The sequence below is a fragment of the Microtus pennsylvanicus genome, chromosome 1, assembly GCF_037038515.1.
Source record: "Microtus pennsylvanicus isolate mMicPen1 chromosome 1, mMicPen1.hap1, whole genome shotgun sequence".
Lineage (NCBI taxonomy): Eukaryota > Metazoa > Chordata > Mammalia > Rodentia > Cricetidae > Microtus > Microtus pennsylvanicus.
The window spans coordinates 28630142-28649047 of record NC_134579.1 but is presented as its reverse complement, the minus strand read 5'-3'; the positions used below and the strand labels follow the sequence as shown (position 1 = coordinate 28649047).

The 18906-nt window shown below is 47.4% G+C and overlaps 1 protein-coding gene across 1 annotated transcript in view; it reads right to left on the bottom strand.

Annotated features, from left to right (window-relative positions):
• Window positions 1–18906, bottom strand: part of Hunk (hormonally up-regulated Neu-associated kinase) — a 109602-nt gene that overhangs the window by 46524 nt on the left and 44172 nt on the right. The window contains exons 2-3 of the mRNA XM_075959489.1: window positions 17551–17843; window positions 4002–4057 (exon numbers count right to left, since the gene is read on the bottom strand). Coding sequence (XP_075815604.1) covers window positions 4002–4057; window positions 17551–17843 — 349 coding nt within the window. The remainder of the gene's footprint in view (window positions 1–4001; window positions 4058–17550; window positions 17844–18906) is intronic.

The window sequence follows — 18906 nt, the reverse complement described above, 5'->3', positions numbered from 1 at the left end:
GGGAGCACTAGCAGGAGGAACCCACGCCTCTTGGCTTAAGAACCCCTGCTGTGCAGTCCCGAGCTCAGCCCAGGGAGTGGCAGTGCTGCAGGGAGTCAAAGTTTTAAGAAAAGTTGTCTTGTTAGAAGCCCAAACACACAGCGGTTCCAGAAAAATGTGTCTCTGAATTTCCAAGATTAAAGGCAAAGCTACCATTCCTCAGGTCAACGGGGGCTCTGTTAAAGCAAAGGGCGGAGTCTTTTAGGGCACCTCCTCCCTTCCCCCTTATCTGATCTATCAGATCTATCAGATAAAAGGCCAGAGCACCGGCCACTGTCCCGGGCAAGCTAGGAAACAGAGCCTGGCCTTATCTCAAGAGTTTTCCAAGAAGATAAATTAGTTCAGGATTTGGGAAGCGGCAGGGCAGAACCTGCATTTAAAGATCTCTTCATCTAGCCAAGAAGACTCGATTTTAAAGACATTGTAGAGAAATAAACGGCAGAATATTTCACATTCATAATTATGGTTATTAAAATTTTACACGTATGCCTATAATTAGAATGGTGAAACCAGAGAGAAATTTGCCTCCCAGTAATGTCAGATAGGTCGGCCTCAATTAGATTTGGTAAATACATAAGCTAATTATCACTCAATTTTCTGAGAGCTGCAAAATGAAATCTCAAAAGAAGGCCCCAGAGAATATTCACAGCTCATCTAAACTGGAGTTATCCCCCCTGGTGGGGGGACATCCGGCAAACATCCGGCTGCCTTCTCTCTCTTTTTTCTTTCTTTTTTTCCTTTCTTCTTCTAAGAAGAAAAATATATGATTGAATCAAAAATCTTACTCTTGATAATTCTAGCTAATTTGAAACATGGCTGAAGCAAGTTTATTTAAACCAAATGATTTCAAAAACAGGGAAACTATTAAGAAGAAATGATAATAGCTATAATCCTCTTTGAAAAAACACCTAAGTAAATCCTTTGAAGGGAAGAGGTTCAAAGGGCTTTCAAGTTAACATCGTAATAATAAGGGTTAGGAAAGACCTTTGATCCACACTGCCATCCCAGGGGCTAGAAAGCCACAGACACTTCCCCTTGAGGGAAGCAGGCTAAATATAAGAACTGGCTACCTTCTAGGCTAGGACGATGTGACTTTCATTTATAGTATCATTTAAGTCATGAATGAACTGGGAGGTGACAGAAGGAAGAGACTAAGAAAACCCCAGTAACCAGAGCTTCCCTCCTCACAATTGTCTATCCTGGCTTTTGACACCGGGGCTTTTCCCAGCAGGCTTGGCCCATCTTTTACTGCCCAGTTCAATTTGGCCAAAGATGTCACTGTGTAGTTTGAGCTTGGATGGAAGACATCTCCCTGCATAGTGAACTCTGACCTACTGTGACAAGTAAATGAACTGCAACTCCTCTTACCACAGGAACAGAGTCTTGGGTGGGTCAATCAGCTTCACTCTGCCTCTCTCCTGCTTGTTTCCTGTACGTCATTTCTTTCCTTTGCTATAAACACAACATGCACGCAGAGCAGGCCAGGGTATTCTCAACGATTTATGGTCAGGACTGCGAGACTCTCAAAGGCAAATCTGGTCGAACAACTAGATGTGATTTGTCTTTTTACAGACTTGACTTGAAATACCTGGCTGGGTGTTATTCCCATGGTTACCAGCCAGGAGGTGAGAACCCAAGAAAGTGAAGAGAGAGGTTCCTGACCTCCCAAAAGCAATCGTCATACTCATTGAGAAGAGAATTCCAGGCTCTAGCTTAGGTATGCCCTCTCTTCAGCCTGCCTAGAGTGATTTGAAAGAAAATGGCCCCCAAAGGGAGTTGCACTCTTAGGAGGTGAGGCTTTGTTGGAGTAGGTGTGATCTTAGAGGAAATGAGTTGCTGTAGAGGCGGGCTTTGAAGTCTCATATATGCTCAAGCCACGCCCAGTGTCTCGGACCACTTCCTGTTGCCTGTGAGTCAAGATGTAAGAACTCTCGGCTCTTTCTCCAGCACCATGTCTGCCTGCACACTGTCATGCCTCCCACCACGATGATAATGGACTAAACCTCTGAAATATGCGTGGGTTTTCCTTTATAAGAGTTGCTGTGGTCATGGTGTCTGTGTGAGTTTCCTCTAAGAGAGTTTATTACTCAGCCAATCTCTGGCTACTTCTAAAAGCACCTGCTATTTCAATGAGAAACCCTCAGCACTGTGAATACAGCAGCCATGAGATCGCTGGCCTAGCGTCACCTCGTCAACAGAGAGGTCTGTCTTCTGCAGTGCTGCTGTACGACAGGACAGATTTGTAAGGGGTCACCTAGCGCTACAGCCTGACAGAAAGGAAAGGCACCGAGGTGAAGGAGTGAGGAGACTGCAGTGTGGCCAGTGCCCTGGGAGGACCTGGAAACTCTCCACAGGCCAGGCGCTCTGCTGGAGGGGGCCTTATCAACAAGATGGACGGGAATTCTTGGCGCTCTTACTGTGACGTCAGTCGGCCCTCACCAAGGTTCTTCTCTCAGGGTCTCTGCTATTAAAACATCTCTGTCACTGCCACCACTACAGTTTCCAAAGACAAATCACACATTAGCCATGGATGGGTGGAATCGCCCTCCCTCCAGCCCTTACCCTCCAGGAGGCTCTTTTGTTAAAAGCCAGAAATCCCAGAGTTTGACCAGAAGATATTCTGCAGGCATTCCGGCAGGGCCTCTGTTCACGGCTTCTGTGTCTGGCTCTCAGGGCATTCACGGTGAAATCAGCAAAGCAATTTAACAAAAAGAAAATCACTGGTCTGCTCTAAATCACCTGCTAAAAATAGGTCCTTAAAGGGCCTTTTTTGGGTGGGGAAGATTGGTTTCCTCGGAACTGTTAATTTTCCACTAACAGGTAAACCAGTCCATCACCACCTGTCAGGACGCCTCATCAATTGTGCAGAAAAGCAGGCTGGAGTCCCTCAGCCCAGGAGCAGCGTATCCCTCACTAAGTGGGATCCCAGATGCCAGTGGGTCTCGCATGTGAAGGAGGAGAAGAAAGAAAAGCGAGAAATGAGAGTTGGCGCTGGCTACCTCATGGCTGGATGTGGACTTTGGCAGTCAAGAGCAACTACACACACTCAGAGCATCACCAGCAAAAATAACCCAGTTCTTCCTGAAGAGCCACGGGGAAGTCACAACCTCTAACGTCCTGCAGCTTCCCTTCAGCGGACCCAGGTTCGAGCCATCCCCCTGCTGGCCCCTCTCTTCACAGCACCCAGCCTGCTGCAAAGTTTGCATGAGATTCTACTGAAAAGGAAAAGCCATTCTCGCCCTTCCTTGTCCTGGGGCATCCTCAGATACACAGAAGGGTAATAAGATATGAAGAAGCTATGGGCAATGTTGCTGAGCCAAACTGTTTTCTACTACTAACAATATATTTTCTTGCTAATTCACACTTAAAAATACAATGCTTTAAAAGTTGAAGATCGTCTACAAAGGGACCCAAGTTTGGGTTCCGAGCACCCAAGGGAAAAGCTGGTCACAGTGGCACATGTCTGCCGTTCCGCTGCTCAGGACGCAGAGACAGGAGGGTCCCAGGTGCTCCCTGGCCTCGCAGCCTAACCAGCTGGGTGAGCTCTGAGTTCAGTGAGACCCTTTCTCAAAACATAAGGTGGGAAGAGACTGAGGAAGACTCTTGACCTCTGCCCTCCATATCCATGTGCACATGCATGCACATACATGCACACGTGTGTGCATGCATACACCAAACATGGCACATATAAGAAGTTTACAAAGTCCAAAGAAATATGTGATCAACAAATATTTACTTGAAAGTATAAAATTCATTTTACAATCAAATGACACTACTTTTAATTTATTATCTAAATAAACTGTTAAATTAATTTTCAAAACTATTATTAGATGTTAGAAGTACAAGGGGTAATATGGAAATCTTGACTTCAGATCAGATACAGAGCATGAACAACTTCCAAAGTTAATAATCAGGAGCACGACACTTAAGGGGTAATCTTTAAAAAAAAAGAAAAGCCATACCAATCAGCTTGATGTTGTTGTCTTCATCTAGTAGCAAATTTTCTATCTTCAAGTCTCTGAAACAAACAAAACCAGACACTTCAGATAAACATTCGGGAGGACAGAGTGACATTTTGTTCCTGGAGAACGTGAAAGCTTTGAGGACCTCTTGGAACCCACCCTCACCCTCTCTGCCGAAATCTGGCCAGGGAGTAAAGATTTATAAGAAGGGACATAATTAGTTACCGCTGGGTATAAAAAACTGAAGGATTTCAGGGAATCCAGCGTGAAAGGGGGCAGAAGAGATGAGCAGTTTCCAGAGTGGACCTCAAATCTGAACATTAAACGTAACTGAGACCAAGAAATAAATAAGGGGCTGGAGAGATGGCTCAGAGGTTAAGAGCACTGACTGCTCTTCCAAAGGTCCTGAGTTCAATTCCCAGCAACCACATGGTGGCTCACAACCATCTGTAATGAGATCTGGCGCCTTCTTCTGGCCTGTAGGCATGAAGGCTGAACACTGTGTTGTACATAATAAATAAATCTAAAAAAAAAAGAAGAAAGAAAGAAAGGAAGAAAGAAAGAAAGAAAGAAAGAAAGAAAGAAAGAAAGAAAGAAAGAAAGAAAGAAAGAAAGAAAGAAAGAAATCAGTAAGTAAACATAGGGACACAAATGTTCACACAGGTGCTGCCTGAGAATCACAGTTACGGATTCTGGGGCCGGGGTGGTGACACTGTGAACAGCACCAGCTACAGCCACCGATGGATCTGGGGAAGAACTTAAACAAAACAGGGTCAAGAGGGCTAAGGGAGCAAAGGCCCTCGCTACTGGGCATGACCACCAAGTTCAACCCCAGAAGCCACATGGTGGAGGAAGAGAACCAGTTCCTGCAAGTTGTCCTCTGACCTCCACACATGCTATGGTCCACCCTCCCCTGCCTCTTATCAATAAAGCAACATCAGTAAAATAAATAAAACTTGAAAGTTGATTTAATACATCCATTCCACAGCCTCCACGGGCCTCCACGCTTAGCCTGTAAATGTCACAGCACGTTGGCAGATGATAATATTTTAATCTATTTAGCAAACAGATGTTATCACAGGTGGAATAATGGATTTCACAGATGTCAGCCTCCTAATCCCTGGTGCCATGCCTGAGTGGATGCTAACCTGACATGGCAAAGGGTGTGCAGATGGAAGGAAGAATGCCCCTTGGATGGTAGGTGACGTCACTCGTAGGCACGGAGGTGACAGGCGGGAGACGAAAAGCAAATAGAGCCCTCTGAGTGGGAGACTCAGCGCTGTGCAAGCTGACTGTAAGCTCCTACCAGGCAGGGATCAGGCCTGCCTTTCTCTCCACTGTACCAGGGAACCCTTGCTCATTGCAGGTAGTCAGTCACTAACACAGAGTGAAGCTAGATTAGCAAAGAGATCATTTGGGGTCTGGAGCTGTGGTAACTGGCTGATGTGCACGATCCCTACCACTACAAATCAAAATTAAGCCAAAGAGAACGTCCTGGGTTTCTGAAGCAAAATGTGTATTTGTACGAATGTGTGTATATACGAGCCATCTCAGAAGCGTCTCAGTCAACACACAAATTCTGGAATCTTACACTGACTCAGACATACGCTGAACATTAATGAAGAGTACTTTTCTAGGGGCTGGAGAGATGGCTCAGCAAGTCACAGCACCTGCTGCTTTTGCAAGGGACCCAGGTTTGGTTCCCAGCACCCACATGGTGGTTCACAACTGGTTATAACTCTAATTCCAAGAGATCCAAGACCTGGCCTCCTATGGTTCTGTGAGTGCACACACATAGTGTAAATTCATACATGTAGGCAAAACATTCATACACACAAAATTTTAAAAATCTTTTTAATAATACTTTTCCATAAATGTATATATATACACATTTATACATCATCTACTATGTTTGGTCCTGATTTAATTTTCCTACATAGGAATAGAGAAATCAGACAATAAATACTCTTTTTCTTATGTCTGTTATGGGTAACTTAACAGTGTAATCATAATGAAGCAAAAATGGCGGCTGACACCTTCCGGCAATGTCCGTGAATAGATGAGCATCACCAAACAGGGCAGCAATGTCCCACTCAACAGCGACGGTTGCCTATAGCCCAGTTCAAGTGCTGCCAGCCTGCCCATTTTGTGAAAAGCCGGAAGTCTTGATTTGGTCTCAGTTTTTAAATACCGGCAGCAAACTTGCGTGTAAAATAACAATAACCATACTATGCAAGTCAAGCTTGAGGCAAGATGTGGCCTGCGAGTAACCAATTCTCAACTCAGCATGAGTAGGAGATGAAGCTCAGGAGAGATATGGGACTGTCCAGGTCCAGGGTAGAAAACAGGAGGAACAAAAATCAAATCAAATCTGTGTGCACAGGCCCCTGCGGGGTCCAGCCATTTGCAGCAGGACTGGGCAGGAGAGAGCCGGGAGATGGCTTCCTCAGAACCACCAAGGATGGGTTAGAATGGGAAGAATCAGGAAGTCAGCTGATGGGGCGTGGTCAGTGAGTTCAAGACCAGAAGGCTGCCGGGAGCCTTGAGGCCTGGCATGTGGATGAGGGGTGTGGTAACACCAAGTTAGAGAATATAAACATATAATGCCCTCTGAATGCACACGTAACTGGGGGAGAAGTCCGTACATCTTAAGCTCAAGCGAAACTATGCACGGCTCACTGGACACTGCTTTGAAAAGACAACACGTGTGCCCAAATATCAGGTCACCCTAAATGTAAAGCAGCCCCACCCGCTTTCCCAATAGGCAGACCTCCCTTTGAATCAGGGTTTTGGAAGCACGTGATGTCAGCTTTCAGGACCGTGATGGGACCACCGAGTCACGCTGGCTAATATTCAGCTTTGAAGTCGCAATGTTACATCAGACTATAAGGTTACGTGGAGCCTTGGTTTCTGCCCCAACACCACAAAAACAAAAGATGATATATTCAAATGCCCACTTAATTCACCATGTAGATCTAGCTGGCCTAGAACTCACGAGATCCATCTGCCTCCGCTTCCCGAGTTCTGGGAGTAAAGGTGTACACCACCACACCCAGCCATAACTTTAGAATTATTACCTGCACACACCCCCACCTTGCATCTCATGAAACAGCGTCACTACCACAAGTCAGAACCAATGTCTCTTTGGGTCACCGCATGGGAGCTAAGCCTTCCTGAGCTAGACATTCACAATGGCACACCTGGCTGTCCTCTGCTGCTGGGGTACGGTCCTGGGTTCCTGCACACTTCTGCAGGAACTCTCACACTGAGACTCAGCACTAGCTAACACTGCGGAAATGCGTATCTGTGGATGTTAATATTTGCTTGAAACCCTAAACCATAGGCACCCATTTAAAATCCCCATAAATTAACCACTCAATGGGTTGTTTTCCGTGTAGTCCCTAAGCCATCACAGCTGGAGCCGTTCTTCCAGAAGCTGTGTCCATTGTCTTCATCGTCCCTTCTGCCATCGTCCTAGGATGACTGCTGGAGCCCCGCAGTGTCATCGGTGACACAAATCAAGTGTGATGTGTCTTCTACAGCGACGGCTGGGTCGGTGACAGGGATTTCCAGAGAGACCCTGCAAAGGACGGCTTCTTTCCCAGAGATAACCGCGGCTTTATACGAGCCTGACTTTTACTCGCGCACTTATGGTAATTCCAACACCCAGACAAACACAGCAGAGAGCCAGGAACAGCCAAAGTGTGACTCGGTGAATACTGACTACACAGCACGGCACTATTTCAATCTAAGGAAAAGACACAGTTTGCTTCAAGTGAAATTAAGCCTCCCTGCCTAAAGGAGGTCACGGTCAGGCATTAAAGGGGGAAAATATTGTTCAGAACAAATATTGTACAAAAAAACAGCTTAAAGAGTCGGGGGGGGGGGAGAAAGTAATTGATAAGAATAATAATCGAAGCCGAGCAATTCTGGAGCCATGAATGCCTAGAAAAAAACAGTAATGATTAGAGCAAGCACAGAAAAGAAACACTATAAAAGAAAAAATAGCTACAGAAACCAGAGAAAGTTTATAAAACCAAGAGGAAGTATAAAATATAATTATTTGGTAAAAGGAGAATAAAACCAGCTCAAAGCCACACTACCTTCCTACGCACAATTCTCCTGAAGCGCTCGACTCCAGTCACCAGGAAAAACCGAGAGAACAAACCTAGCTAGCAAGCGGCCACGCCATAATACTCTTGTTCAGCTTCCTAGATGATTCCAGCGGGAACCAGCTTCACTACCAGGATGTCCCAAGGCTAGCGGTGGGGACAGGAAGTCTCTGGGTACCAAGTGATCTTGACTGCTGAGGTGGCTGGAGCATTGGGCCTCTCAGACATTATTCCAACTTCCTGCTTTGAAAGGAGACTGCTTCCCCGTGGTCTCCCATGTCCAAATTTAGGGGAAGGCATGTTTTGTTTGTTTGCTTGCTTTAAGATGAGGTGGAATGAGGGTTGAGGAAGGGAAGTGTCTTGCTACGCAGTTCAGTCTGACCTTGAACTTGTGGCAATGCTCCTGCCTCAGCTGCCCACCCCTGCCTTCATGTCCAGCTTTCTAATGTTGCTTTTTCCTGATCACAGCAAGCCCTCTGGATTCAGGAGTTCTCCATGCTCAGACTGAAAACATATGGGAGGAGAAACACTTCCTGTGCGGAGGGTACCCAGACGCTGTCCTTGTCGTGGAGGGCAGTGGAACTTAACGTGGTGTTTGCACTGGTTTAGCCATTACAAGGGCTCTGTGCAAACACGAGATAGGTCATTTCATTTCAGAGGCTGGGGTATCTGAAAGATGGGATGGGAGATGCTGGGGTGCTGGTGAAACGGCCTTTGTGGGTCTGTGCTGTTGTATCCACGGCATCATAGATCTACAGGGCTCACAGAAATGCACGATGCCATGAAACTTAGTGCCAACTGCTGCCCTCAGTCAATGTCCATGTCTTCGTCCTAGGTCACCAACTAAGACAGGGTGTTATGGCTACCCGAGATATGTAAGTAGACAAAGGGAAGGTGAATGGGGAGCCTGGAGTTTCTGTGCAGTTCTCTACAAAGTCAATGATCTTTTCCAAGGAGCCTTTACGCTTTTCTCTTCCTAGGGTTAGGAACATGCTAGCCCCCATCCCCCCAGGTGTTCACTGACCCTGGGGGAAGAGTGGTGCCAACGGCCAACACAGAGGAGGGGAAATGAGCAGATCTTCCCACCATCTTACAATATTAATAATGTGTCCTCATGGCAAGGAGACCATGCGGTTCAGTGTTGGTTTGTGAAAGTCACTTTTCCTAGGCTGCGGGGCTTCAAAGAGGAACAAGGTTTATTTCACGTAACACGGTGTCCGGAAGCTCATCCATGCTGCCACAAACGACGGTCTGCCACTCTTTTCTATGACTGTTGTGTATGTGCGCCGTGTTATTTTGTCCACCGCCTGTGATGGACAGCCAGGCAATGCAGGTGCCCCTGGACTTCTTCTATCCTCTGGATCTGTAACCTAAAGGTAGCGTGGTAAATGAAATAAGCCAAACGCGGGGAGATAAATACTGAATGTTCCCAACCATTTGGGAAGGCAAAAGAAGTGACTTCCTCTAAAGAGGAGGCAGGACAGCCTTTGCAAGAATCTGGGGAGGATTCAGGGAGGGAGGGCAGAGAGAGGTTGAAGATACAGGTAAGAAACCAGAGAAGCCAGATCTGGTTCTACAGCCTGGCTGGTGATGAAAGTTAAGATAATCTAGTGTGAATTGAAGCAAGTAGAAAATAGGCTTTGGGCTCTTCTCACACAAGGAAATGATGTTTGAAATGATGTGCTAATTACCCTAGCTTGACCATCACACATTGTATGCACCTATTAAAACATCACTCGGTACCCAATAAACGTGCAAAAGTATGTGTCAGTTAAAAATATTTAAAAGGAAAGAAAAATGAAACCATTTTGTACTAAAAAGGCCTGGGAGAGTGGGGGAGATGAGGATGGAGCAGGCTGTGCTACCAGGTGGCTCCGAAGATGGGATCTGGGACAGTGCTGGAGGGAACCAAGTCTTCAGAACAAAGAACAACACCAAGGCACCAATGAGGAGACCCACCTGAGCTGCCTTTTGTCAAGGAGAGAGTCCTGCCAAGATGAGGTCACCAGACAGACAAGGGAAGTAGGCAAACAAAAGGTCCCTGGACCATCTCTGCCAAGTGCTCAGCTCCAGAAGGAAAGAGCCAGAGGCCGCAGCTGATGCCCAAGCGGGTATGTCCGGTGGGGTTCACAGAGAGCATACCAATGGACCTTTGGTCTAGGTCCTTGACAGAGAATAGGCCAATCCTAAGGTTCATATGTGTGTCTCCTTCCTTCTTCACCCACCCAAACTTTGCTTGAAGCTTTTGAAGATAATCGTCTTGAATTTGGGGGAACTGGTCACAAGGAATTCCAGCCACTGTCCCCCCAGACAAAAGAGTATGATGGAAGAAAGAGCCAGGGGGGGACTCTTGTCAGACACATTTGGATCTTGACTACGCAGGGATAATAACTGTGTTCCAAATCCTGCGGAACAAAGGGGCACAGGAGAGGGGGCTCAGATGTACATGTGAGCACACTGTATTCACTGTGTGCTTGTGGGCATGAGTACACATACATACTCATAGACATATACACACCCACACACGAGAGCATTACATGTACATGTGTGCATGCATGTGTGCATGCATGGGGTTCACATACATGCATGCACAATGTGTGTCCTAGTATTCAAAACTACGAATGCAACACATGCACACACATACACGAGACCATGTACATATCCATGTGGACAGAACAGATATGATTGGGGGGGCGTGTGTGTGTGTGTCACATGTTTCCAGGATCATGGGATAGTAAAAAAAGAAGGAATGGTAGGAGTGGCAAGAATTCAGGAAAAAGCCAAAGGGACACGCTCAGGAATGAGACCCTAAATCAGAGGTTCTCAACCTTCCTGATAGCTGCAACCCTTCTAAGTTTATCAGAATAACTTCTCAGCCAGAACCCTGAAAAACCAAAGGAGAAACATGGAAACTCAGTATATAAGGAACTAAAGAAGCCAAAATCTCCAAAAATGAAAACCAAAACTCAGCTATGAGACCGGAGGGGAGACCCGTGCGTCAGTCACTTGACTGGGTTACAGTAGACCTTGTTCTCAGCCTTCCTGACATGCGCCCTTTAACACAGTTCCTCTGTTGTGGCGACCCCCACCCAGAAAGTTATTTCACTGCTACTTCATAACTGTCATTTTGCTATTGTTATGAAGCATGATGTAAATATTTCTCGGAGATAAAGGCTTGTGAGGAGGTTGTGACCCACAGGTTGAGAAGCACTGGGAATGAACGTGCCATGAGATGAGGCAGCCAGGATTTGCAGAGGTGAGAGGGACCTGAGATGCTAGAACAGGGACTCCCACAGCCGGGGCCTGAGCAGACAGTAGACAAACGTGAGGAAGGCGGCGTGGGCTCCACGCTCTCTCTCACTGACCACCGACTTGCCCCAAGCAAGTCATTCGAACTCCCTGAGCTTTTTATTTTTCCTTTAGAAGAAGACAAAATGAACAAATAGCATCCTTCAGGGCTGGGAGATGGCTCAGAGGGTCAGGACACATACTACTCCTGCAGAGCTCTCTAGATTGGCTTCCAGCACCATGTGAAGAGGCTTGCAACCACCTGTGATCCAGCTCCAGAGGATCTGACACCTTTAGATCCCATGAGCACCTGCACACACACACACACACACACACACACACACACACACACACACAATACTGTGAAAGAAGGACAACTCCAGAAAAGACTTATGAAGGATAAACAATTTGGCAACAAACAATTAGTATTAAGGGCACAACCCTCCCAAAGGAAGTCAGAGGGGTGGAATCCAGGGAGAGCTAGACCACACTCAGGCAGGATAAAGCTTGGGGGAAGAGACTTTTCTGGGGTGGGGGACAGCCACAGACAGACTTTATAGTATTAAGCTCAGAATAAGAGTGGGTGGGGCAAAGCCTCCAGCTCCTCAAGGCAACGGGCTCTTTGTGGCGAGCTGGTGTCTTCCCTTCAGAAACACTGATTTATAAATCTGACTGTTTCCAAGATGGCTTGGTGGTATAAAAGACACATACAACCTGTGAAGCCTGATCTATTTATCTAAAATGAAATATTTATTTGCTATTATGTTCCACAAGCAAATTGCTAATCAACGAAAAAATAGTAATAAATAAGTAAATAAACTCACACCAAGTGAACCAAGAAACTTCCCCTGAAATCACAGGGAGACCATGGAATATTCCACAAAGAACCTGGGACTGATCCCAGAAAAGCACCATTAGTACCAAGACTGACATTTGCTGAATTCATTTTGTTTTCCTTCCAGGAGCCCTGGGCTGAGCTCAGGTCTAAGGCAGAATTTGGGCAGAAGACAGAGAGAGACCAGGCAAAACGCTCCAGGATCATGAGTGTGGGAAGTAAATGCTTGGTGTGTGTGGATGTGACCAGGGTGCCTGGCCGGAAGCGTTTCCCAGAGGAGGCAGGCTCGAAGCGGGACCAGAGAACGCGGGCAGAGCGCGGGCAGAGGACAGTCAGTGGTGGCCGTGAGCGTCCAGAGCTCGTCACAGACGGGGACTCCAACACTCCCTACAGACTCAGCCCTACAGAGAAGCTCGCTCAGAACACTTGACACTCGTTGACCCGTCACCACACACAGTGGATGACCCAAAGTCCTTGTAAAACATATTGCCAAAGACACAGGAAGCCTGAATCACCTGCCCACCGTAGCCTATAAGCAGGGACAGTCTAGAGAGCAGCCGTCTGAGTCCTGGTTGCTGCCGTACACGTCTATCCACAACGAGCTTGGACTAAAACTACCATTCACGACCCTGTTTCTCAAACCCAACCACACACACAGCCTTGGCTGTATCCAGTATCCACAGACAGATGTCTGCTCCCCACAGAAGGCCCTGGGATCCTCAGCAGGTCCTGGAAGTGACAGACGGGATCTCTCCACCAGACCTGCCTTCTCCTCCCCTTGCTAAGGAACAAATCCTAAAAGTTAAAAGGATTTATACAACCTGTCCAGTCGTGCCTGCTTCATGTCAGTCTGAGAGAACAAAGGGCACCCCTCTTTCCCACTGCTGTCCCCCTTCAGGGAGGACAACACCTCCCCAATGGTGATGAATAAGGAGGGTCAAGGCCCTGGGCAGGGAGGTGCTAACACTTGTCTAAGCATGGGCTCCAGTTCCCCTTTGATCACGGAGCCCTTTCTTCTGGCCCGCAGGCCTGTGGCTTGTCTCTTCCTGCTTAGGGACAGGCGGTATCATATTACTCCGGAATGCTGCTGTGTCTCTAGCCATCTTTGGTTGGAATCTGCTACTTTGAATGACCAGATGAGTCTCAGATTAGTTTCCCATCATGCTGTTCTTGCGGGTTCAACAGTCAATTCACATACAGCAGGTGAATTGTTTGATGGCAACATCCTGCTGCGAGAGCATTTTAGGGGAGGTAAATAAAACAAACTGGGGGCAGAGAGGCCTGGGCAACAGCTCAGTGCGGGGAAGCGCTTGATGCACAGGTGTGAGGCCCAAGTTCGAATCCTCAGAACTCTGAGAGCTTAACATCCTCCAACAAAAGCACCCAGAGCCAGCCAGTGGCATCCCTTCCATCCCTTCCATCCCTTCCATCCCTATCGCCTGCTTCCTCCTCTTCACTCACAAGGCTTCCTCCCACCAGAGACCACGGCTTCTCTGAAATGCTAACTTCTCTAACCTTAGAATCATTTATGAGCTTCCCTCCTCCACTACCACATGAAAAAGAAAATTCTCCACCACTGGGGCCGAACGGAGACCAAAGGAGTGGCAGGCAAAAGTATGCTGATGGCCCCTAAATCAAAAATGTCAAATAAAAAAAAACAAATAAATAATTAGTTAGTTAAAAGTCAGTCGTGTGAGATTTTTGAAAGTCAAGACATTTGAAAGAAAGCCGCTGTGAATGGAGGATGACATCACCTACTAGGCTGCAGGGGGTTGGGGAGACAGCATAGGCACTAATGTGCTTGCTGTACAGGCATGAGATTCTGAGTTCAGGTCCCCAACACCCTCATAAAAGCGAGGCGCAGAGGACCATGCCTGTAGACACAGCACCGAGGAGGAAGAAACAGGGCCTGCCACTGAAATCAAATCAGCAAGCTCAAGGCCATGTGAGAGGCTGTCTCGAAAACTAAGGTGGAAAAGCAACTGACAGAGACCCAATGTCAACCTCTGGCCTGCACATGCACATGTTCCTGCAGGGATGCACACACACAGGCACATGCTCACACACACATACATATGCTCACACACGCATACATATGCTCACACACATACATATGCTCACACGCATACATATGCTCACACGCATACATATGCTCACACACATACATATGCTCACACACGCATACATATGCTCACACGCATACATATGCTCACACGCATACATATGCTCACACACGCATACATATGCGCACACACGCATACATATGCTCACACGCATACATATGCTCACACACACATACATATGCTCACACACATACATATGCTCACACACATACATATGCTCACACACATACATATGCTCACGCACGCATACATACGCTCACGTACGCATACATACGCTCACGTACGCATACATACGCTCACACGCATACATACGCTCACACGCATACATACGCTCACACACGCATACATACGCTCACACGCATACATACGCTCACACGCATACATACGCTCACACACATACATACGCTCACACACGCATACATACGCTCACACACGCATACATACGCTCACACATGCATACATACGCTCACACGCATACATACGCTCACACACGCATACATATGCTCACACGCATACATATGCTCACACGCATACATATGCTCACACGCATACATATGCTCACACACGCATACATATGCTCACACACGCATACATATGCTCACACACATACATATGCTCACACGCATACATATGCTCACACACGCATACATATGCTCACACACATACATATGCTCACACGCATACATATGCTCACACATGCATACATATGCTCACACACACATACATATGCTCACACGCATATGCTCACACACATACATATGCTCACACACATACATATGTTCACACACATACATACGCTCACACACACATGCAGACGTACATGTACACACAGATACACTCACACACACATACATACGCTCTCACACACACATGGAAGATGCACACATACACACACACACACAGTATGAATTCCAGAGAGAAAAGCAAACTATACTTGTCCGTCTTCCTGCTCCCTCTCTTCTAACTCTAAAAGGCCAGAGCTCCAGCCGGTATTAGATTATAACGCTATTTCCAAGGAGAGAGGGGAAGACAGAAAAAGCTGGAGTTGAGAGCTTTTTAAAAGCGTCCTGTCTCTGCTATCAAAACATTATTAAATTCCTTCCTTTGACATTCTGACAGTAATTGCACTGCGGGATTGGAGTTTGTTAAAAATTGCTTTAGAGGGACTGTTGAGAATTTCCTGCAGGGGAGACCCACAGGCACCCCCACAGGATTCGCTTCAGCTTCCTGTGTTGTCCTCCAACCCTCAGAAGCCCAGCACTCGCCTAACTTAGCACAGAACCCTGGGAAGAAAATATCAAGTCCAAGGAAACACTCCACAGCTTGTGGTCCTGCTTCTGTTTTCTGCTGTGACCCACGGAGTCAGTAGTCCAAGCTGACTCAGTCCTGAGGTTTCCCTCTGTCATCTGAGCAAGACGGAGCCAGGCACCCTTTTTGCATCCTTCCCCTATAACAGGCTCGAGGTGACAGCGCAGGACACTCAAGTCAAAAGCAGTGACACACACTGCTAATGTTCCCGTCCACTGCTAATGTTCCCTTCCATGCTGACAGAGAAACCGCCTGAGGGTGTGTGACTAAGGCTGCCTGTATGGAGAGGGTCCTCACCTCAGCAGGGACTAAATGACAGGAGCAGATGGTGACCAGCCAAAGCCTGTCCAGAAAAGCAGCAAGCCACGGGGTGTCCTTGAAGCTGCCCCTAGGTTCAGGGCAGAGCACTCCAGGTGCCTGACTCACTGGGGAGAACTCAGCCCTGTAGAACTGGGAAGTGCTGGGATTTATTAGGTGGAGTCCTTCACTGATCAGAAGCGGGTGGCTTTTCAGAAAGCGAAGAGGCAGCATTCAAAGTTGAATGTAAAGAAAATACGTGTTTCTGCAGAGGTAGACCTGGTAACTCCCCGTGCAGGAAAGAATTCCCCAGCAGCCACAGGAAAAGGCCACTATGAACACTTGCCAAAGCACTGTTCACAATGGCCCCAAGGAGGAAGCCACCCAAGTGTCCATTCGCAAATGGAGAGAGTAATAAACCATGGTGAATCCACACGCGGAAATATCACTTAACTGTGAAGAAGAAAGCACTAGCAAATTATGGAGGTTTCTGAGCAGTATCACGCCGCCTAAGACACCAGCAACGCGAGACCATGGTACAGGCGAGTCCGCAGAGACAGGCAGCAGACGAAGAGTTAGCCAAAGGCGCTGAGATGGAAGAATGGTGAGTGACTGCCGGTAGGGACAGGGCTCTCGGTGAGGGATAACAACTATTTCTAAATTGGATGTAGTGATGTTGCAGAACTCTGAATATTCTTAAAACCATTAAACCAGTTGTGCATTTTCTATTGTGAATTTTATCATTCTATCCCAATTTCACATTTCAACATGCATTCAAATGCACATGTATACATGTAAAAATGCATACATATGCATTTTATGCCTTGATTTTGCTTCTTAAAATGAGCTAAACGACTTTCAATTTTTCTCAAGAATATGGCAATTACTTAAAATTCTATAAAAATAAAAGAACATTTATTAGAGAGCCGCATACTGTTCTCTCTCTCTCTCCTTTTTGTTTTTGTTTCTGGTTTTGTTTGTTTGTTTTGGGTTGGTTGGGTGCTTTGGGTTTGAGCTTTTTTGTTTTTTCTTTTTTATATAAATAAAGGTATTTTTTAATTTTATGTTTACTGGTGTTTTGCCTGTGTGTATGTCTGTGTGAGGGTGTCGGGTTCCCCTGGAACTGGAGTTACAGTAGACAGGTGTAAACTGCCATGTGGGCGCTCACTGCTCTCTATCGCGAATGCAATATTTAGCTGATTCAAGCTCCTGCCGCTGTTGATGTCATCACAGTGTGACCTAAAATTTTGAGCCTTTCCCCCTTAAGTTGCCTTCGCTGGGGTATTTTATCAAAGCTGCGGAAGGGAAGCCAAGATGGCTGCCTTTGGACGTAAGAAGAGCCTGGCCTGGTGTATCTATGTATCAAACACTGCTAGGGATCTGGCCCAACACTGGTTCACTGGAGAGAGGCATGTCAGCACTCCCATTTCACGGATGAAGAGGCTGTTCAGAGGGGTCAAGTAATGTACCCAGGGACAAACAGCCGCTAAAGGGCGGAGCCAAGACCCAGAGCCGCCAACTGTGAAGCCTTGCTAGGAGGGTCCCCTCAGTACAGGCTCGGGGATCGGCGCATGCGCGGCTCTCACCTGTGAACCACTCCAGCCCGGTGCAGATGCTCCACCGCAGAGATGAGCTGCCGGATGTATCTACGTGCTTCGGCCTCATCCAGGCGCTTCTTCTCGTAAATCTTGTGCATGAGGTTTCCGCCGGGGCACAGCTCCATGACCAGGTAGTAGCTGTTCTCCGTCTCTAAGATGTCCAGCAGCTGCGTGATGTTGGGGTGCCGGATCATCTGCTGGATCTGGCCCTCCCGCCGCAGGTTTTTGGTGACATAGGTGTCCTTTTTGGCTCTCTTCTTATCGATGACCTTGATGGCGACCTGCGGTGAACCAGAAAGCAGAGCTGTTACCAGACACTGTAAGCAAAGGTCATTCGGTCCTCGGCAGGCTTCCAGAACTCTGGGGAAGATGTCGCCCCAGAGAAACCTGGGTCTGACGCAGAGTGGTGGGGGCTGGGAAGGACACAGCTGCACAGCCCCTGCCTAGCACACGTGAGGCCATGCGTCCCCTCCTAGCGCCATGAATAAAACAACGAGCCAGCTCATCAAATAGCATCCGATGAGAAAACTAAAACATCAAAAAATTCCTTTAAAGGAAGAAAAACAGCGTTAACTTAAGCAAACCTGAATCTTGACAACTCAGCAAAGAGACCACGTCAAACTTGCTCCCCACAGGGTGGTCCTGAGATGGGACACTACTTTCTTCTGGAACTAAGGGCTCTGCCACTTGCTTCCTTCGGGTCTGGTGATTCCCAAGGCCCCACTTCGCAAACAGCTACACCTAGAACCCCATCTTCAGTTCTCAGGCACAGTTAGAGGGCTTGGAGAGGGACCGTCACTGATGCAGATCTCTCAGGCTCAGCTCTGCCCACCCTGTGAGCTGCACAGGTTGCTGTCATACTGCCTCTGGTACCCGGTGGTGGCTCCCTGTCAAATCAACTTTCGGGTAAACTCTCACCCCGCTGTCAAGATCCCACCTCACATAGCAACCACCCACAGACGCCCCTTCTGGGCCATTTCCACACAACGACCTTGTCCTAAATATGGAAGAAGAGCGGACAAAAGGTGAAGACTCTATCATCCACCCAAATCAGCAGCACGCTAAGCTTTCTCCTTTCCTTTGGGGGGTCACCTCTTCACCTTCCAGGTCCTAAGATACACCCTCTCTTCCCCCTCGATCCCCCTCCCAGTGTGGCCGGGCAGTGAACAGGACTCCGGTTCACCTTGCCAGGGGTTCATCTCCCCATCTGTCCTTCCTCTCAGTCCATTGGCATGCTGACTCCCTCACACCCAGCACAGCTACCTCTGGAGGATGCTCCGTAAGAGATGTTGACGCTCCTAGGTGCAACGGAAGCATGTGTGCCTCACACTCCTCTCTGTTTCC